General features: G+C 33.0%; 2 protein-coding genes across 2 annotated transcripts in view; both read right to left on the bottom strand.

The window, feature by feature from the left end:
* Positions 1-22,692, bottom strand: part of LOC129219926 (antizyme inhibitor 2-like) — a 143,008-nt gene that overhangs the window by 68,738 nt on the left and 51,578 nt on the right. The gene's annotated exons all lie outside the window — the stretch shown is intronic.
* LOC129220588 (DNA oxidative demethylase ALKBH2-like) lies at positions 20,876-21,685 on the bottom strand. Its single transcript, XM_054855020.1, has one exon. It carries the CDS (start codon positions 21,683-21,685, stop codon positions 20,876-20,878), a length of 810 nt encoding a protein of 269 aa, XP_054710995.1.

Raw genomic sequence — 22,692 nt, 5'->3', positions numbered from 1 at the left:
CGGATACAGATACGGATCTCAAATTTTTTTTTTACACAATTCAACTATCCAAGTGTAAAATTCGTTACAAAAGGTATTCCCGTCAGAATAATGGCACTGTTTCTTCAAAAAATGTCGGTTGCGGCGAAAATATAGTCAAGACTATGATTTACTCCTTAAAAAAAATCTCCGCAAAAACTGAGGGAGAGCTAGAAGGAATGGATCAGTTCTGCTTTAATGTTTAAATAGAATGTTGAAAATTATTTCTAGCTTGCTCGGTAGATGTAGGATACAGGAACAAGAGTGGTAAAGCTGCTACTAGATAGGCTAGAAATAATATTTTTCGCATTTTATCGCATCAGCATAAATGCAGTGCTGACCCATTCCACCCAACTTACTCCGACCGACGATATAACAGAGACAGGAACACCTTTACTAACAGTAAATAGAGCATTTAGTCTCACTTTTTTTGAAGGATGCCGAGAAAAACCAAAATGAAGAATAACAGAAACCCCAAATCAATAAAAAAACTAATATTAAATTAAACATTATAAAAAGAACCTCATATGAAGATAAATTTCGCGGGTCAGAACACACATTATTAATAAATATGAACTGATAGCAGATAGAAATTTTAAATCATTGAGCTTTTTCTCCTAATCTTCAGACTATGAAATCGCTACCAATCGCGCGTTTAAAGGCTTAGAATTGCATTTAAAATTTACTTAACAAGATTATAGTAGGTCCTTACTGTATAACTTGGAAGTTCCAAACTAATATTAAACGCAGAAAACTCGTTCTTTCAATTATGCCAATATTTTTAACGTACGGGTAAGTTTTTACAACCCTAATTGTGAAAAACGTTAAGTCGGTTTTTAATTAATATCTCCGGTAATTAAAGTTCGAAAAAATCGAGGCCAAGCTAAGAACACTTTCAAAAAAGTCAGTTCTTGAACGAAAAAAGAACATATCCAAATCGTTTCACATGTTTCAGAGCTACGATGCCACAAATTGACACACAGAAACACACTTTTAAAACTTATATTACTCCTTCCTTTTCACGACGGGGGGTACTAATTGGCTTCTGAAACGATACCTTATAATTTATGTAGGGAATATAACCTAATTTGAACGGAATTTAAGTCTTTTACTCAAATATTTAAGAATTTTTAGAATAGAAAAGATCCGTTTTAGATCCGTCAAAAAAGTAACGGATACGGATACAGATTATTATTTTCAATCGGATATCTACGGATACGGATACCGATATCCGGAACATCACTACTCAAAACGCAATTTTAGATGATCTTCGATAATTTTAAAGAAACGGGGTAGAAATATCCGTTTTTGGGTTCAAAACGTCAATTTCGAATAAAAAAGAATTATTAATCGACTTTTTTTCGAAAAGGTCTATAAACCTTCCAGGCACTAACCTAGGCAAACTAAAAATTTTAACGAAATCGGTCAGGTATTTTCTGAGTTTACCCCGGACATATAAATTTAGAGTTTGCGTTTTATTTATATAAAGATACTAATGCTGAATTATAGGCATGATTTAATTTCATTCGAAATCTTAATTATATGTGTGATTGTAACTTTAGTAAATATAAATAATTTGGGAAGGTTTGCGACTAAAGATCTGTGATGCGACTCATGATACGGTGCTTCAAGATTTTTTTTTTTTTTAATATGTATTTGTTTTATTTTATTAATTTATTTTTAACGTGCACATTTTTTCAGACATGGCGCTCATAGAAGTTAAGCCGATACTTTGATTTTTCATCGAGAAGTACAATCTACAAAAAATTGTGGTAAAAAAGAAAAAAGATTGTTTTGATGATTTTTTAAATATTTTAGGGGGGGGGGAGTTCCACCTTGAAGGTCCCACCCTGCGACAAATGTTCATGTTTTTAAACTTTTCTTTTCTCTATGCCCTCTCCCACTCAAAATAATAACAACGGTTTTAAAACAGTCAAAAACAGAAAAAATTGGGAGGGGGAGGAAGTATCACTATCACCAAAACTCCAAAATGGGATAGGTAGGGGGAAACGGTGGTCATATTTGGATTCAAGGGGTTATTTTATGTAATGACATTTCATAAAACATTTTACAGAACAGACTGATATAATCGACATTGATAGTGTTGTTAAAGATTTTCCGTTGATGAAAAGTAGAAAATTAATAGTTTAGGTTAAGAAAAAAAAATTCAAGTATAAATATGTGTATCTCTCAGGTAATTTGTAATCATATTTTTGTTTCTTTTTCTTTTCAATAAGAGGTTTCAGAATTACTACCAGCATACCAGTATGTACAGTTTTTGATCACGTTTTAAATGTTTTAATTTAAGGAAAATATTATCGCTCATAATGCAATAATTTTTGAAAAATATTTCAACCAACAATTTTTCCTGTTTGACGTAATATTATATTAAAATGGAAAACGTATTTTGGATAATAAAATCCTGTTTTCGTTCTATAAAATGTTAAAAATGTCTTTTTTTTTGGGGGGGGGGGGGGAATTCAGCAAAGAAATTTAAGAGAGACGGCAAATTTGGTGCCTGCCACGGGCGGCAGAAACCTACGCTACGCCGCTGTTTGCAATTATCAATTAATTACAGCATGGTTATCTATATATATTTATTTATTTTTCATGGCCCTATAGTTTCATAAAACATGTTTTCTATCATTCTTTGAAGTTTTAAAACATTTCCTTGTAATGGCACGCAGATGAATTATTGAAACATGATATAGACTGGCAGAGGAGTAGGAACTATATAAAAGTAGGGGGAGCTGAGGCTCATGATAGGGATCCAAGGGACAGAAGCAGTAGCACCAATAGATTTTTTTGGGGGTTGGAGCACTTGAAAAAATTTTTCTTATTTGAAATGATTGTCGATCCTTTCGTCTTCCTCTCTCTTTTCCAGTTATGTTTCCAATCATATCTAATATATAAATTCAGGCAGTCAGAAGCAAAGGGATGTAAGTGGACTTCAAGTTTTGAGTAAAACGTATCAAGTAAGCCTTCATTGATTTTTTTTCTAAATCATGCTGTACAGCAGCACCTACCAAGGCTATTAGTACAATCTCTTGCCCCAAGACAGAGGAGAGGTCCCTCTACTGTTTGAACTGGTTATCTCCAAATTTTTAATTTTGCCACTTACATCTTTTTGCTTCTCACTGCCTCAATTGTATATGGAGAGAATGAGGTAATAAAACTTCTGGTTTTTGGAAGGGGGTCGGTCAGTTCTCGAAGATGCGTACGTATCAATAGGGGGGTCCTGGGGCTTTAGCCCCAGAAAATTTCTGAAATCTTAGTTCTAAAAACGTAGTTTTAGACGGTCTTTGGTAGTGTTAAGGAGAGAAAAAGTTGGAATGCCCTCCCTGGAAAATTTTCGAATTTATGTCTTTAAAACGCGAATTCAGACCATATTTATCACGTTAGGAAAAATGATATGACTCAGGGATTGTCCTCGATCGATTTACATCTCTTTCCCAATATTTCAAAATTGAAGTTCTAAAAACGCAATTGAAGACAGTCTTGAATGATGTCAGGGAAAGGGGGAGGTTCTAGGGCTCTCTGGAATTTTTTAGAAACTGAAGTCTTAGAGAGCGTTCCTCAATGAGGTTATTGGAAAAGATTCCTTCTCCTTAAAGTTTTAGAAATTGTAGTTTTAAAAACTGAATTTTCATCCTTCTTTTTTGATATCAGAAAGAAGAGTTTCGGGTGTCGCTCTCCGAAAATTATTCGAGATAGATCATATTTGTTAATGTTATAGGCATAGCAATGTTTTGAAATTGAAGGGAATATTATATAATCTATCATATTGTGGAGGTCAAAGTATTCAGTCATGGGTTCTCTTCCGGGAATTTTCAGGAAATCGCTCTCTAAAAACAAATGTTGCAAGGCTTTTTAAAATTTTAGGAGGTAGGGGAGGGCTTCTGCAGCGTAGCATTTAGAAGATTTTCTTTTATGAGAACTAGAAACAGAGGAATAAGTTGAGAAACAGTGCGCCTGAAATGTGTTTAAATAAAATGTTCGTTGTATAGTTCAGATAAAGGATAGTAAAAGTACTTCAGAAAAACTATGAAATATTGTTGGTGCTTTTTTCTAACAATAATAAGTGAAAAGGAAAATTTTTAATCGTAAAAATGGATATGAAAAAGTTTCCCAGAACCTCAAATATTTTGAGGGGTGCTCGAGTGCCCTCTTCCACATGCATTTTTTTTAGCATGAAAACATAGCTGTGACAAAAAAACCCCTTAATTTTGAGAAAGCAAAAAAGAAGAATAAATGTAACTTCATAAAGTCTAAATGTTCAAAAAAATTTTGTTTTCAATAAACTCGCACTGTTTTTAACATCGTAACAGTGTTTACAATTATTTATTAGTGTTACAAGTTTTTTTTTAAAATATTCTAATGAAGATTTCACCGATTTTGATTAGTGAGAATTTTTGTTTCTGTGTCGTAGTACCTTAGAATTCTTTAAATTATATTTATCTTTGCAAATTTTTAACTTCATGAAAAAATTAATCCCTCAGGCTTTTAGATATAACAAAATAATGGATAAAAAGTTTTTTTTTTTTTTTTTAGTTTTTACCGTGGAATAGTTCTGGAAATTGTGGTTTTTTTTTTTTTTAAATCACAGTAATGATATGTATCCGCAAAAGTAATTTCTGGGTATGTCACTTATTTAGGTTGTTTCTTCTGACAATATTTACAATCAAAAATAATAAATGTAACTTTTATAGAATTTTAAAAATTTGTTCGAAGAATTTGTATCTCAGGCTTTTAGTCTATGCCCCCTGTCAGAAGATCACTTTTGGTTTCGATAGACTATCGAACAATGATATTTTCGCTATCTGATCGTATCTTTTGATCGAAACATGGAATTTAACACCCGAAACATACGATCATAATCCCTCGAAAATTAGTTCAGAACTATTTTTTGTTCTAAAACTACATTGTTAATCTTTTGAGAACTCGCTAAAGAATTTTCTTTGGTTGGGGCTGAACTTCTTATGAAGAAATGAAAAAAATAAAAAAGAGAAAGAAACGATGGATTAAAAAATGCTAAATAAATATGTTTGTACATTGGGCTTTTTTCTTTTCTCCCCCCTCTTCTCTCTCTCTCTCTGCATTGTTTTTCTTTTCTTTTCTTTTTTTTCCTTTCCTTTTTTTTTTTAATAATTGCAATACATAAAAATATTATATGACCACTCGGTATTTTAGTTTCACTTTCGTGTCATATTTTGCAAGTTTATTTTAATCAACGAATCTAAAAGGATTCGCTGGAAAATCTTTAAATAGCGTCCGGGAGGTCAGATAACTTAAAATGAGATAAGTTTCTGTAAAGCTAAAATTGAGTAAGTTTACCTTAGAAACCTTCTTTTTGATACATGTCTGGAGCACCTTCATATTTCAATGCCAAACTGACTCACAATTATCTCTTTTTAGCGAAAGTGTGAGATACAAATGGCATGCAAAACTAAGAACATTTAAACTGAGCTACGCTACAGTGTAATGTGTAATACACGTGCGAAAGACGAGCTCGAAGTGGAGAGGGCGGAAAACAGCCCTATGTAGATAACTTGTCTTTAATACTTTTTTTCTTCCGGGAATCGAAAGGTTTGAAAAGAGGGAAACCCAAATGTACTGATCATACTAACCACTCCATCTCTCCCCTTTCTTTGTCGGTTATTATATGGAAATTCCTAGAAAAGGTAGATCGCATTTTTGAAATCAGATTTGAGGTAGACAATGTACTGCAAAAAGCTATACTGTGAGAATTTTTTAGGGGGAGCTGAGCCGGTCTGAAATATTATAGAGGGAGCTCAAGCTCCCCCGCTTCCTACGCCTATGTAGACTTGAGTTAGATCTATAAGAGAAAATATAATGATGACAAATGGGGAGATAAAGAGTAACCGAGATTTTTCTCGAATGCTACGCATGTTAGTATGTTTCACATAAGACAGCATCTTTATTTTCAGAAGAAAAAAAAAATAACTTCTTTGTTGTTTCATTGTTTTCTCAAAAAGACATTTTGAATTTAGAGGGGGGAAAAAAACACGATTACATTCCGAATGAATTCTGTTACTTTTTGAAAAAAAAGTTACGTTTACGTGCTCTTTTGAACAAAACTGTGTTTTGGAATCAAACCCAGTTTAATTATTTAATATCTATATCGCTGAATCTTTGATGAGCACTGAACTTTAATGTCTTGTGCGTTAACCATTTTATCAGTCGTCATCTTTATTTATAGCAGAATCTTTATCCTATTATTTTTTTCATCTACGAATCCACGATTTGAATAATTTACTCTGTTATTACGTTAACTCACTTGTGTTCTTACAACTCCTCACTGTTCAATGGTATTTCATTAGTAAATTGTAACTGGAATACATTGCAAAGAGTCTAAAGTTTCCGCTTTTGAAAACTGCATATTTGAAAAAAAAAATGTTTAAAAAAGTTTTGATGACTTTTTTGTTCTTCGGTTTTTAATTTAGCATGTTTCCTTTAGTTAAAAGCAATCAGCCTTTTTCATTCGTCATTCATTTTTATTTATCTTCGAGACTTAATATTAACAGAATACAATTTTTAAATATTAATAATGTAAAAAAGAAAATAAACGTCAATCATTCAAGAAACCAGCATTGAATAAACTTAAGTATAGCACTAAAATCCTTTGTCAAACTCCAATCTTGTTGCGACTTCTCGATAAACGCAACGACACTTTCTGAAATTGACACCCTCTTTTCGACTTCATTTACTGTTTTACGCTGATCAATTACCCTGATTGAAACACATTTGATTTTCATATGATGTGTGAAAGTAATCATTATTAAATGACAAGAAAAAATTGTAACTTTGAAAAATGAAAAAATGCTAATATTTTACTTTTAAGACCAAAAAAATAAGAATTAAAAAAGAATTTAAAGAAAAATGTGCTTAAAGCAAAATTTGCCGCCCCTGAAAATTTTGGCATCCTTAGGCCTATTGGGAAATTGGGCCCTGATGTCAATACCTTTCAGAAAAACTAATTCCCACTACTGCATCACAAAAATCACTTGAAAGCTAAAATTTGACCATTTGTTGCTCTTCAACTACATCCTGAGAAATGTTGAAAGAGCAAACCGGTCTTCAGCTTTGCATTTGCCTGAAGGGAGAGAGGGGTTCGGTTCTCGTGACAGCTATTAGCGCCTAATTACTCCCCTCTGTGTGAAGTGTGAAGCTGTTTAGAGAGGGCACTTTATTCCCCCCCCCCCCCTCCTATAAACCGAGTGAAAATCCGCGCCATCTACATTTGAAAGTTGGCAAATGAAGATAGGAAAATTGTCCCTTAAGACGTAATGTACTTTAATTATAATTTTTTTTCCAGGTGCAGAGATGTAACTGTTTTTCTTTTAGTTATGCATTATTTTGGCATTAGTTTTTGATCACAGTTTTCAGTAACTTTTATTTCATTTGAAACTGTTACGTCAGCGTTGGCGTGAACGTAATGGCGTAAACGTTTTGCGTTAACGCAAAAATGTACTAATCGGTATCTTAAATTGAAATTTTAGGTAAAAATCTTACCGTTTGCCGATTCTTTTTGGGCGCTTGCATCTTTAATTGCTTATAGAGTTATTGAAATTGACTAAAGAAAATGCACAATACGATCTAAACGAAAAACTCACTATATTTACAAAATATTTACAACTTAGAATAACAAATTTACAAATCGGACTCCATAAAAGATCATCTTTCCGTGTTCCATCAATTCTATTTATTTTATTTCTCGCGGGCGTTGATCGTCTGCTACGATCAACGTCCGCTGTTGCTAGGATATCCACCAGTCACATGGTTTGGTTTATGAGCAGCAAAAAGGTTGCCATAGCTCGGTCTACTCTTATTATTAGTCTATGGAGTAGACCGAGCTTCCCCAGACTTGCTCATGAAAAAATTGGTTCATGGATACATCATGTGACTGGTGGGAAACTTGGCGAAAACTTTGGCAGCATGGTTGCTAGATGGCAGGATTATCTATAGTTTGGCACTTGACATATATTTTAAGACGTAATGTGTATTTATTATAATTTTTTTCCCAGGTGCAGAGATGATTGAACTGTTTTTCTTTTAGTTATGCATTATTTTGACATCAGTAATTAGTATTTGATTACAGTTTTCAGTAACTTTTATTTCATTTGGAACAGCTACGTCAGCACTAGCGTAAACGTAATGGCGTAAACGTTTTGCGTTAACGCAAAAATGTATTAATCGGTATCTTAAATTGAAGTTGTAGGTAAAAATCTTACAGTTTGCTGATTCTTTTTGGGCGCTTGCATCTTTAATTGCTTAGAGAGTTATTGATAAAGAAAATGCACAATACTATAAAACGAAAAACTCACTATTTTAACAAAATATTTACAACTTAGAATAACAAATTTACAAATCGGACTCCAGAAAAGATCATTCTTCCGTGTTTCATCAACTCTATTTATTTTATTCCTCGCTCGCGTTGATCGTCTGCTACGATCAACGCCCGCTGTTGCTAGGATATCCACCAGTCACATGGTTTGGTTTATGAGCATCAAAAGGGTTGCCATAGCTCGGTCTACTCTTATTATTAGTCTACGGATAATATTTCCGATCATTTCCATACAATTAAAATCACGAGAAATACGCAGACGATAATCTATTACGATTTATCTTTCTTATTGTTGCATTAATAAAGCTATTTTTATTCTCAAAAAAAAAAAATAAACAAATAAAAATTAATTTGAATTCTGAAATTTTGAATTCAAATTATGTTTTTCGCTATCACGAACTGAGACAGGACCCTACTCATTGGAGTTATTACTTCTAGAAACAGCCCCTGCCCCCCCCCCCCCCCCCAAGTCTGCCTCTCCTCCTGGGCGGTTACGTGTGCATAGTTGTGTGTGTGCGTAGACCTGTGTGTATGCACGTAGGCGTGTGTGTGTATGTGTGTGAGTGTGTGAGCTTGCGTGTGTGTAGGACATGGGCGCCTCCGACCAGGAGAAGCGGATAGCTCAGGACCGGAGCAGCCGCGCCGCGAAGCGCCGCCTGCAGAGGACGGTGGGCGGTGGTGCTGCAGCGGCCCGTCGTCCAAGCTGAAAAAGGCACGGAACATCAAAAACAGTCAAATGAGAACAAAAAGCAATCGTGATTGCTCAAAAAAAAAAAAAAAAAAAAAAATCAACACCTCTTGGAGCGATTGGCGTCAAAATTGAACCAAAGCCTGTTTACATATGGATTCACATATATTCCAAATTTCAACCAGAACGTAGCATTACTTCTTGAGATAGGGCACTCACAATGGAAAAAAAGAACGGGCGATTGCGCTACCCCCTTTTTAACTGTTGACACCAAAATAAAATCAGCTCTTATACCCACTAAAGGCTACTTGCCGCTAAATTTTTCTTTCATTCCGTTCATTATTTCTTAAGATACAGCAGTCACAATTGACGACAAAAAACGTTCTATAACTCAACCCTCGTTTGAGCTATTGACACCAAAATTGAATCAGCACCTGATCCTGTTAGGGGCAACATGTGGACCAAATTTAGTTTGATTCCGCCAGTTATTTCCTGAGGAATAGCAAGCACGCGTAACTCAAAAAACGTCCCATTGCTCCACCCCCCTTGGAGGAATTCGCGCCAAAAACCAATAGGCACTTCACATAGGGGCACATATGTGTACCAAATTTCGTTCGATTTCATGCGGTAGTTTTTGCTGTAGAGCGGCCACAAAAAACTGGTCACACACAGACGTGATACACACACATACACACACACACATACACACACACATACACACACATACACACACACATACACACATACACACACACACACATACACACACACATACACACACACACATACACACACACATACACACACACATACACACACATACACACACACATACACACACACACATACACACACACATACACACACATACACACACACACACACACATACACACACACATACACACAGACAGACATTTTCCAAAAATAGTCGAAATGGACTCAGCACACCTCAAAACGTTCGAATCCGTCAAAATTCGAAATTCGAAAATTTGCACGAATCCAATACTTTCTTCTATATATTAGATATAGAAGAAAGTAACAAGTAATAAGATACTTAAAGAAAACCTTTCATTTTAAACTGAAGTTTGGAATAGATAATGCAGTTTAGATGTATTTGTCGATACAGATTGGGCAGGAAATGTTTCTGATCGAAAATCAACAACTGATTACGTCATCATACTTGAAATTGCACCAATTGTTTGGACAAGTAGAAGAAGAATTCAGTATCCCTGTCTTCAACTGAAGCTGAATTTTATCGGAAGTCTGTAAGGAAGGCAAGTGGATAACGCAATTGTTAAATGAAATTGAAGGGGTTAATAAGATTTGTGGTGCGTGAGAATAATCAAGGTGCAGTAATGGTCAAGAATGAAAGGTGAGTCAAAGATCAAAGCATATAGATATTATGTACTGTTTTATAAAGCGAACTGTAAAAAGAAAGAAGTAAAGACAGATTAATTACTCTGAATAAGAAAGTATGATTGCAGACATATTTACAAAACCTTATGGTAAACTTAAATTTGAAAAATTTCGAAAGAAAATAATTTCCGATGTAGGTGACTGAAGGGTATAAGATTTCAGATTTAAATTATTTTAAAACAATCAGCTTCATGTAAATGATTTTGTTTAATAATGTTAAAATTGTTTAATAATTATCAGAATTACAGTTTGCTACATTCTTTGAGTTTTTATACGTGCTGCAGTGTTGTAAATGCAGTTGAACATTTCATTCCATGCTTTTGATACACCGAGTGCCGTTTTTACGTTAAATGTTTAATGTGTTGTTTTATTTGCCATTTTACTTTTAGTCAAAATAAAATTTGCTTTACCTGAGAATGTTGCTGAACTCTGCTAAATAATTTAGCAGTCCTTGCATGCATGTAAAAGGGCAACTAGGGAAGTTTGACCCATAAGAAACTTTTAATCATATTATTGGTTGACCAATCACATAACAGTATTTTGCAAGGCGAAGTCATTTCAGAATTATCAGTGGTTTTCAAGAGATTCAGTGTTAAATTATACTGCAACTTTTGAGTCAAGTTTGAAGATTTTGGAATTTGTTAAATTGAACCTCCAGTTTTGAGGGAAATGAATTTTTAAAGTATGCATGTTTTTGTCACTTTTCTAGCTATATATTGATCTGCAGTTGTTTAATATAACTTTAAGCTAAGAAGCTAATAAATTACTTTTAAATAAAAAAAAAAACCGCCTTCAAAAAATACCCAGGAACTAAAAAGCAAAAAATAACTGATTACATTTAAATTCTATTTCCTACCCAAACATAGAAATGAAATTTATTTTACAATTCCAGTACAAAAGTCAACTAAACTAAACACCGAATTATAAAATAAACACTGATTTAAATTACTATACGATGAATTATTTTAAATACCTAACTAATTATATACGATCTCTTAATTTTTAATAACCTTTTGAAGTCGGGGCCTCCTATCAACTATAAACAACTATATACTCCTATAAACAACTACATAACGTAACTGACAACCCACCGAATCCTGAATTAAACACTAATTTAACTATACGCGAAATTAGTCTTTGAAACTAAGCCTACTCAGTTACGTTAGCCAGTAGTTTATAGGAGGCCCCGACTTCAAAAGGTTATTAAGAGTCATTTTTTTTAAGCTTGGACACTTTTGATAGTTGATGTCTTCGATTTTAGTAAAAATTTCAGGATGTGTTAGTGGTACTATGATAAGAAAAAGTGAAGTTTATTTTTTTTAGAAACTGATTTGTTTGCCCTTGAGTAGAGGTCAAAGTTTAAGAACGTGAGAAAAAAGAGCTTAATATATGATTGCTTTGCTTCAAAACCAATGGGTGTAGCAAGTCAATTTTTTTTATGTGGATACTACTTGATACTAGGTACATGCTAGCCGAAATATTTTGGTCGCTCATTCATGGCTTTGAGGGTAAAGGTCAATTGAAAATGCTATTTTTTAAACTTTTTTTGCCCTGTTTGGGCCCGGATATCTGCTAAAGCCGTGAGTAACCCTCGAAAATAAGTATATACCTAACTACTCACCACAGTATAGTACTAAGAAAAACATGAAATAGCATGGGTTACTCTTTGCTTTAGCAGTTAAACGGTCTCAAAGTCGATGATTTTTTAAAAATAGCCAAGTTTAGACGTCAATAACTCTGATCGCGACGCATCAACAACTTTGGGACACAGCTGTAGTTATAGTCGAAGTGGTCTATTTTAAGGTCCAGGTTAGAAACCCATGGCAACTAATAAACTTTTTTAGTTACACGGTCTCAAAGTTGAAAATTTGATCTATAATTTCAACTTATTTTTTTTTTCAATTACTCTATGACTGATGAGTTAGTAACTTCGAGAAACAGTTGTAATCATACCCTAAGTGATGTAGTTTTAGACTCAGGTGAGAAAACCATGAGATTTAATCATCTTGCTTAATGAAACGGTTTCAAAAATGATAATTTACCCATAAAATGTCAAGTTTCAACTACGCTAATCCACGAGTCAAAATTTTGAGACACAGCTGTAATTACAGCTTCAGTCCCCAGCATTCAGTTTTTGACCCAGATTATATACCCATGGGACTTGTTAATTTTTTTTGCAAATACAACCTTTTTTTTTTCACTCTTCATTTGCGCAAAACAATCAATTTTCCTATTTCTTAATTCATTCTTGATTTTATAATCAAAATAAGTCAATGCTGTATTTTATAAATAGGATTTCAATTGCACAATAAAGTAAGTACAGTAGAAATTTGCATACATGAATAATAAACAATTGAAAGTAAATAAATATTTTTTTTACTAAACTTAAAAGGCAAAATATAACTCAAAATACAGCACAGATTTGCTCTTGCAGACCCGAGGTTTGGAGTTGCATGGAGAAAAATTTACATTTGAAACTTATGAAGGTGGCTTTCCTATAGCTCCAATGCCCTTATCTCTTGGAGAATTGATCTTACTTCATTTCTATCTTCTTCCTAGGGAAAGTACACTTAAGTTTAACAAGATAGAGACACTCAAATTTAAAGGTTACCATTATAAAAAAAAGCTATTATCAGCTAATAAGTTTTCCTTATATTTATCTAATCAATTATTTTTAAAAAAATATTTCGATTCTATTAAGCAAAAGGAAATCTTAGATTTTTAAATTTTCAATGCGAATGCATTATGTATAGTAACTTACTTGCTCATTGTCTTCAAGAGTCTGATCATGTTCCACAAGTTTTCCTTTTTTCATCTTAGACGCCATGCGATAGAACATGCTCCTAATTTGTTGAGTCGTCAGATACTCATCAGGCGAAAATAGTTTTTCTCCCTTTAGATTTCTTTTTTCTCTCATTTCTTTTGCCGCTTTTTCGGGAGTAATTTTTATGGAAGTCTTCTCTCCTTCCAAAAACAGCTGACGCATAAAATTCTTCTGCTTATCGCTAAATTTTGAAAATTTTCTAACTGGCAATGCCCATCCAGTTTCATCAAAGAATATTTTTTCATACAGCTTCTCAGTCATTATTTTGCGAGTAGATAATGGTGGGATTTGAGTTTCGGCTATTGTACCACGTGTTAAGTCTCATTAAAATAGTACAACTATTTGAACACTAGTACTTGTAAACTACTTAAATGAAAAAATAGTTGGTTAACATAAAAAAAAGCAGTACCTTACCTTTACACAATATCTGGCCAACATTCTCTCTGCTAAAAATTTAAAAAAAGCTGGTTGTTGATAGATTTTGTTTTGAATGCTCCGCCTTTCAAAGCTTCGGTTCAGTGTTGTTTGTTTAAAATGGCTACATCAGCCACTACTATCCGGTTTTATAGGTTTTACATATAATTTAATGCTGCCATCTATAAAATAAAGTACGAAACTTTTAAAAAATTCAGAAATACATTTTGAAAAGGGAGAAAACTCAACACGTGCTATTAACTATATTGAACAAGTAAAAGTTCGAATTAAAAATATATTTTTTTGAAATTTTAAAAGTGTCATGGGTATGAAGCAGATTCTAAAACTACATCACTTGGAGCACAATTACAGCTGTGTCTGAAAGTCTTGTTTTCGTGGATTAGCTTAGTTGAAACTTGACACTTTATGTTAAAATTATCATTTTGGTGAGACCGTTTAATTAAGCAAGATGATTAGATCCCAAAGTTTTCTGGCCTGAGTCTAAAACTATATCACTTTGAATGTAATTACAGATGTTTTTCTAAGTTACTTACTCACCAATCATAGAGTAATTGAAAAAAAAAAATGAAATTATAGCTCAAATTTTCAACTTTGACGCCGTATAACTAAAAAAGTTTATTAGTTGCCATGGGTTTCTAACCTGGACCTTAAAATAGACCACTTGGAATATAACTACAGCTGTGTCCCAAAGTTGCTGATGCGTCGCGATCAGAGTTATTGACGTCTAAACTTGGCTATTTTTAAAAAATCATCGACTTTGAGACCGTTTAACTACTAAAGCAAAGAGTAACCCATGATATTTCATGTTTTTCTTAGTACTATACTGTGGTGAGTAGTTAGGTATATACTTATTTCCGAGGGTTACTCACGGCTTTAGCAGATATCCGGGCCCAAACAAGGCAAAAAAAGTAAAAAAAATAGCATTTTCAATTGACCTTTGCCCTCAAAGCCATGAATGAGCGACCAAAATATTTCGGCTAGCATGTACCTAGTATCAAGTAGTATCCACAAAAAAAAAATTGGCTTGGTACACTCATTGGTTTTGAAGCAAAGGTATCATATATTAAGCTCTTTTTTCTCACGTCCTTAAACTTTGACCTCCACTGAATTGCCAACAAGTCAAATTTGAGAAGAAAGAAGCTACACTTTGTCTTATCACAATACTAGCAACATATTCTAAAAGTTTCAGGAAAATCGAAGGTGTCAACTATCAGGCTCCCATTCACTTTGTCCAGCTTTAAAAAAAATGACTCTTAAAAATTAAGAGATCGTATATAATTAGTTAGGTATTTAAAATAATTCATCGTATAGTAATTTAAATCAGTGTTATTTTATAATTCGGTGTTTAGTTTAGTTGACTTTGGTACTGGAATTGTAAAGTAAATTTCATTTCTATGTTTGGGTAGATGTAAGTAGGATTGTAGAATGTAAGTGTAATCAGTTATTTTTTGCTTTTTAGTTCCTGGGTATTTTTTGAAGGCGGTTTTTTTTTTATTTAAAAGTAATTTGTTTTTTGCTTTTTAGTGGTATAAATAACACGGCGAGCGTCTCGGAGACTTCCGACGACTGTGAAGAAAGGCTTTTTCAAATGCGTAACTATGTACAAAAAAAATGGTCTTCATCATTTGTTCAACTTTATCAAACTTTGCTTTCCGAAAGCAAATGCACGAATCACTGAAAAAAAAAAAAAAAAAAAAACACGAAATCGCTTTAAGTTTAAATTTGTAAAATTGTAATATTGTAAATTGTAATTTATGTTTCGCAATTAGTGTTATGTAACTCGTGATAAAAGACGCATGTTTCTTCACATGGCCCCACTATAGATGAAGATTAAAAATTCCACTAGAATGAATTTTATGTTTGCTTCAGAGAATCCTTAATTCAAAATTTTCATTATCATTACTCTTAATAATATATATTTTTAGTACTTTCTTTAACTATAGGGAAAGAAAGTATAAATATTTGTTCTTATGGCCTTTTTTTATCAATGGGTTTTATATTTAATCGTTTGTGAGGGAAATTGCATGAAATTCATTGTTTTACCCTTTAGTTTTCCCTAAAGAACAAATAGGATAAATCAAAGATTTGGAACCTAAGTTAGACCACCCCTAAACAAAACCACCACTATAAAAAAAAGCATAAAAAGCGGTTCACTAAGTGAGACGATATACAAAGTTAATAAAGTACAAATCGATTTAAATGTGAGTATGATATTTGAAGAGTTCCTTCAATTTCATCAAACCTGAACTTGATTAACATTAGACCCCCGAGGAACTATGCTGTTTCAAACAAAAAAAGACTTTTCCTTATCGGTACAGGCAGGGGCGTGCACAGAAATTTTGGAGCCCATCCCAAATGACTTTTCCGGGCCCCTCTCCATATTGTTTACCCCTATATTTCACCGTTAGTTACAAAAATTTTGGACCCCCTCCAGGCTCGGGCCCCGAGCCAACAGGTGTCCCTCCCCCTCCCTGTGCACGCCCCTGGGTACAGGTGTCTTCGAGTATTTATGGAACATTGTACAAAGAAAAACAAATCCGACGAGCTCAGAACCTCCTCCTTTTTTGGAAGCCTGCTAATTAATATAACCCTAATTTCAAATTGAACTGGCGGCATCGTGAAATAGTAAATCTATAATATTGGAGAAACTTCAGATATCAAACACAGTTATAATGTATATTATTAAAGAATATAAATTAAACCGTGGGGGAGGGGTGTTCTGTATTCAATGCTCCCTCAATTGAACACTAAATATATTTAAAAATTGGAACATTAAATAAAGAACTTGATATTTTAGTGCCTAAATAAAGTTATTTATTAGTAAACTAGAGGACCCGACAGACGTTGTTCTGTTCAAACTTTGTAAATTGAAAAGTAGAATTTAAATAAATTGAAAAGTAGAATAGTAATTTATCTAATGTCCACTGAGAGTTGTTTTATTAACTATTTTTTCACCTGTACTTGATGGTTTGTTCCTTCAGCCACACTCAAAGAATAAAAAGCGTCCTCAGATGTTAAATGTAAAAAAATAACTACCCATCTAGAACAAACGGGAAACCCCGCTGCAACATCCCCCATATGAAAAATAATGAAACAGTCGGAAGGATATCGTTTAAAAAACTAATAAAGGTTAAACAGATCTCTGAATAAGTGAAATTCACTCATCCCCCCCTCCTGATGTAAAATAAACAATCTACAACTAAAATGACTAAAAACTCTCTAAAAACGAAAAACAATTCTTTGCAATTTGAAATATTTCGCCAAATAAACAAAGAATACAATACATTACTAGAGCTCGACCGATGGCATTTTTTGGCCGATGGGCCGATGCCGATTGTTGGCCGATTGTTCAAAGATGGCCGATGGCTTTCCTCCAAATGGCCGATGCCGATGGCCGATGCCGTTAGTAGGTAAAAATTGACAGTTCAACGTCAGGAAGCGCAATGCGCAATATTGCGCCTCCCACTCCCCCTCCGACCTTGGGGTTGACCTTGGGTTGCGCCTGAATCTTGAAGAAGATGACCACCGCGTTTTCGCCCTTCCTCGCTTCCGCTCGCGTTTTCGCTCGCGAAAGGTTACGAATAGTTTTCGCGCGTTTTTGAATATTTTCCCGCGTTTTTGTACTTAGAATATTTTTTGCGCTTTAACGGTTTTTTAGTGATTGTAAATTATCATTTTTTCACAAAAATAATTTTTTTTTGTTTTAAGTTGATGGTCCCACCAACCAACCCGGTGTATTTGATAAATACACCCCATCAACGTTTTTTTTTTTTTTTTTCATCTGCCGATGCAATTTGCATACAAATGCAGATCAATTTTGAAGATTTTTCACAAGTTAGATCAATCAGCTTTAATATTCAATATGATTTATGCATTTTCATGAGTTATGTTTTAATCGCGTTATTAATCGTTTACACTGTCATTTTATTATTTTCATGCATTTATTATACTTGTAAAAATAAATCCCAACTCTGTTATATTTATCATTCTTTCGGTGATTCTTTTTTTTTTCGGACTTTGAATAATTTCGACGAATGGTTGTCAAGACAACCAAAGTTTCGCGAATTTAATTATTTTTATTTTACAGAGTGTCGGGAATCGAACACCCAAACTTTGAGTTAGCAAAAACGTATGCTAACCACTATGCTATATTTTCCATTACACTTTCAGTCTTAATATGAATCTGTACCATGACAACGAATATTACAATTAAATTAATTTTAAAACCATCAGTTAATTCACTCTTTAGTACTAATCATGGCATATCATTAACTGTATTTCAGCTCATAATTGAAACTATCATCATTATTATTATTTTTCATAATAACAAAGTTTTCACTTAAGTAAAGATTTATTTAAATACAACCCATTCGAGATTTTAGATTTGGTTCAATGCTTTGTGGACTTGAAATATATTTTAAACTTTGATTTTCTTTTTCATGCATTTCAAACTTTATCATTTTTATTTTTTCTAACTTGTTAAATTTTCTTAACTAATTTCTTTTTTCTTTGTCAAATTGACAAATATTTTTTCTAACTTGTAAAAATTTCGAAGAAATAATTTTCTTAACTAATTTTTTTTTGACTTTCATACAACAAAATATTTTTTCTTACTTGTTAAATTTTCGAAGAAATAACTAACTTAAATATTCTTTCACACATTTTGAACTTTAACGTTTTTTCCTGTCATTTAACACTTTGATTTTTTTTTTTCACTATTTTAGCGTTTTTCAATTATTTTCAGTCTTTAACTATTTTCTTAACTTTTTAGTCTTTAACTAATTTCAAGCATTTCAGACTTAGATTATTTTTTCGTGATTTCGATTTTTTTTTAGTATATTTTAGAGTTTGATCATTTTCTCGCTTGTTTTTACTTTATCGCTTTTTTCCGATATTTTTAAACTTAGAAATTTTTCACAAGTAGTGACAGGAATCGAACCTTCAAATTTTTCAAAACGTTATCATGTCTTCAATTTTTACAATCATGTCAAACTTGCAATCAATTTACTCGTAGTAGTAATTAACACTTATCATTAACAAATTTTCTCAGATTTTAAAAAATCAACTTAATTAATTTTTTCCAGTAAGCAAATTGCGCACTCAAGTTACATTCCAACACTGCATATACGTTTCAAGAGTTTCATTGAATTTATCACATTTTATTTAATTATTTTTTGATTAGTATTAAACTTAGTCATTTTATCGCTTAGTATTTAACTTAATCATTTTCTTGCTTGTTTTTACTTTATCGTTTTTTTCCCCCGTTATTTTTAAACTTAGAAATTTTTCACAATTAGTAACAGGAATCGAACACACAAATTTTTCGAAACATTATCAAGTCTACAATTTTCATCCAACTAAGTTAATTTAAAAACTTGCAATCAATTTACTCTTAGTAGTAATTAACACTTATCATTAACAAATTTTCACGATTTTAAAAAAAATCAACTTATTTAATTTTTTTCCAGTAAGCAAATTTCGCACTCAAGTTACATTTCATCACTTTATATGCTTTTCAAGAGTTTCATTTAATTTATCACATTTTATTTAATCAACTCTATTAATTATTTTTTGATTAGTATTTAACTTAGTCATTTTATCATGCGTTTTAACATTTTTTTTTTTTTTCACACTTGTAGGTCACTTAACATGCTTTCATTTATTCAAAAATACTTCACCTGTTATTTTTCTTAATACAAGAGACTTTACCGTCTACAAACAACAGTATTCAAATTTAAAACTCATACTATTTTTTTTTTTTTCACACCATCATTGTTTTGCATCGAACTTAGAATTTATACTTTTCATGAGTTTCATTCAATTCGTCAATTTAGCAATTAACTTTAGTTATGCATTACAATTAATTCTTTTTTTTTCATTAACATTTTACTTAATCATTGGTGATTTACTATTTTCACAGGTATTAGATGTATAAAATTAATCACTTCTTACCATAGTTATTTTTTTTTAACTTGAATAACATCACTCAATTCAATTCATTATTCTGATCCATTATTATTTTTGATGCATGCAAATGAAAACAAAAGAAATTAAATCAGATACATTTATTTAATCATTTACATTACACTTATTGGACTAATTATTTTTTTCGATAAACATATATATACATTTACTAATAACATAAGATTGAGGTACTTACAAATCGTCTGTGCGTGCTTTAAAGTAGTATATGTTAAACATAAGAATCTGATCGTCACTTAAACAGATATTTTTTGAGAGTTTTTGTGAGAGTTTATAAAAATCCATTGTCATGAAAATATATTCATTTTCGCACATTAAAGCAAATTTTTCTTTAACGTTTAAAGATATACATTCGTGTCTTCTTTGTGAAGGATGTTGCATTTTACATCCAGCACACTCAAAGTTTTTTATGATAGTTTCACGCATTTCTTCAATAAAAATAAGAAAACTTTCATCAAATAATTCCGCTTCATCTATCAACATTGATTGAATGTTCTTCCTTTCCACACGTAACATTTCTTGAAAAAATTCAAAAATTATAACAAGGATGGATGCTTGAAATTTATCGTCTTTTTCCTTAAGCATTTTCACATCATCATCGCTGAGAAGAATAGGATTCTTCTTCATTGTTACTTCATTATCAACTTCATCAAGCTGATATATTTCACATCGTTTTTCCTTCGCGATCACCGCCACGTCAATTTCTGCGAAAAAACTACTGCTCACATAAATAGGAGAGAAATCCCACATTTTTGCTAAAAACACAATCCAGCTTGACGGTTGAAAGTTTATCGAAATGTTCAAAATCGAATTTTCGAGTTCGATGGAAATTTTTCCATTTGTTTCCAAACAAACATTAATCATAATACCACTTGGAAGTGTATCAATATTTTTTTTCTGCTTTTCGAAGCGTTGTGGTGAATCTATGAGAAGCCGTTCTAACCAGTCTCCTTCGGGGATTATCTCGCTGAAGTTAGGTTGAATGGGAGTAGCATCCACGGGAGGTCTTTCATTCACATCGGGAATAGGTTGGAACTCTCTTTCTTCACTCAAGCTTGTTGAAGACACGATGGGTAAAGGGTCCTCCTCTTGCGAAAAGAATCGACGTTTATGAGACAAAGGTGCCAATTCTTGCTCATAAAATACTAGGAAGAATCACTTGTGTCGGATAAAGAGGACAATCTCGCGCGTTTTTGCTGCGGTTCGTCAGCTGTCGTCGGTGAACTCACACATAGGGGCGGTGCATCTTCGGGTTTCACATCGTTGACGGGGCGCAATTGTTGAAGTGGATCGTGTTGCATCAGCGGGCGTGGGTCGGCAAGGGCGCACATCTCAGACTGCTGAGGCACATCATCTGTGGGTTTCAGGCGGTCCTCTCGAGCTTGAACGATGATTTTTCGAAAAGTAATACTAATTCGAGAGCCTTGCACATGATGTTCGGGTCTTATTCCATGTCGATACAATTGATTTGTTGGAGAGATCATTTGGTATAATGACCCATGATGACATTGCAAATGGTAGGAAGGGTATCCATTTCTTTCAAACGTTAAAGTTCTTGTTGCACCCAAACTCACAGTTGTGATTGGGTGATTTTTATTCAAAGTTCTTTCAAAATCACGGTGCATCCCGATTGAAGCCGAGCCGCTGGGGTACAAATTCAGAAGAGCATAATTGTATGTTGTTCCAGTAGCATCTTCAACATCTTGCTTCATTTTCAGCATGGTAGGCGTCCATGGGTGGGCATGGTTTGAAGTCCCTGAGTATTCATAATTTAGGCCGGCATCACCGAAGGCATAACTCTTACGCTTCGGAGTATATGATCGTCCATAAACTGTCACATTAATTTCTTGAAAAGGAGTATTAAGAAGTTCTTCAAAAATAATGTCAGATTCTTCTACAGTGTAGAATTTATCGTGAATGGATAAATTTAAGCCGTACTGATTGATCGAATGCATTTTCAAATAAACTCAGAGCACGAGAGCAGTTCCTTACTACACTGGAATCTAAGAGAGAATGAAAATTTTATCAAGATAACAACCTCACTTCCAGTCGTGGCGCTGTAATCGCTCTGATTAATAATCACAAGATAGTTAATCATCAACCTTACGCGTCCAGCTGAAGGGATATCGCTTATCAGATGATATCATGGTTCGAACATTTGCCAGCGGTTCACATGATGATTAATCATTGCTGACCAAGGTGCAATCGCTTATCTCACACATGCTTCCAGCCTCGACTGGACTTATCAAACTGAGGAACGCGCATGCGCTAGTTAGTGATATCATCACAATCCAATAAAAATCTTGAAATCACATCACTGTTTTGAACTTTAATTGGTTAGAAATAGTGATGTCATTTTAAAGAACGCGTATTGGATAGCTCGATCAACGTCATTTGTTAATGTGTTCGACGTCATTCGTGATATAAATTGTTAGTGATTACGAAAATTACTCACTTCTGAGTTTCGCATCGACCTAACCAGACGTTCTCTCTTGCCTACGTGCTTTCTTGCTTTTAAGCTTATTTTTTGAACTTGAATATTTTTAGCAGTTTTAGTAGTAGAAAATGTCTTCAAACATGGAAAACGCTGCCTCTACTTCTGGATCCAACGTAAGTTTAATTCTTAATTTGGTTTTATTCTTGTTATTCCTTTTACTTTTAATTCTTATTTTTGTAATTAATTTTTAACTTTGCAGTTAATTCTTAATTTTAGTTCGAAATTCTTAATATATTATTTTTGAAATTAAGTTTTACGATTAATTTAATTTTAACTTTTTAATTTAACTTTGCAATTAATTTTAACTTTGTAATTAATTTATTTTTTAAACTTTATGATTAATTGGTTTTAACTTTAGAAGTAATTTATTAATTTTTAATCTTAATTTAACTTTTTGATTTGGTTTTATAATTTAATTTTTAACTTTGCAGTTAATTCTTAATTTTAGTTCGAAATTCTTAATAT

This window comes from Uloborus diversus, chromosome 4 (assembly GCF_026930045.1).
Source record: "Uloborus diversus isolate 005 chromosome 4, Udiv.v.3.1, whole genome shotgun sequence".
NCBI lineage: Eukaryota > Metazoa > Arthropoda > Arachnida > Araneae > Uloboridae > Uloborus > Uloborus diversus.
Note: the sequence above shows the minus strand (reverse complement) of the source record. Positions and strands in the feature narration are given on the sequence as shown.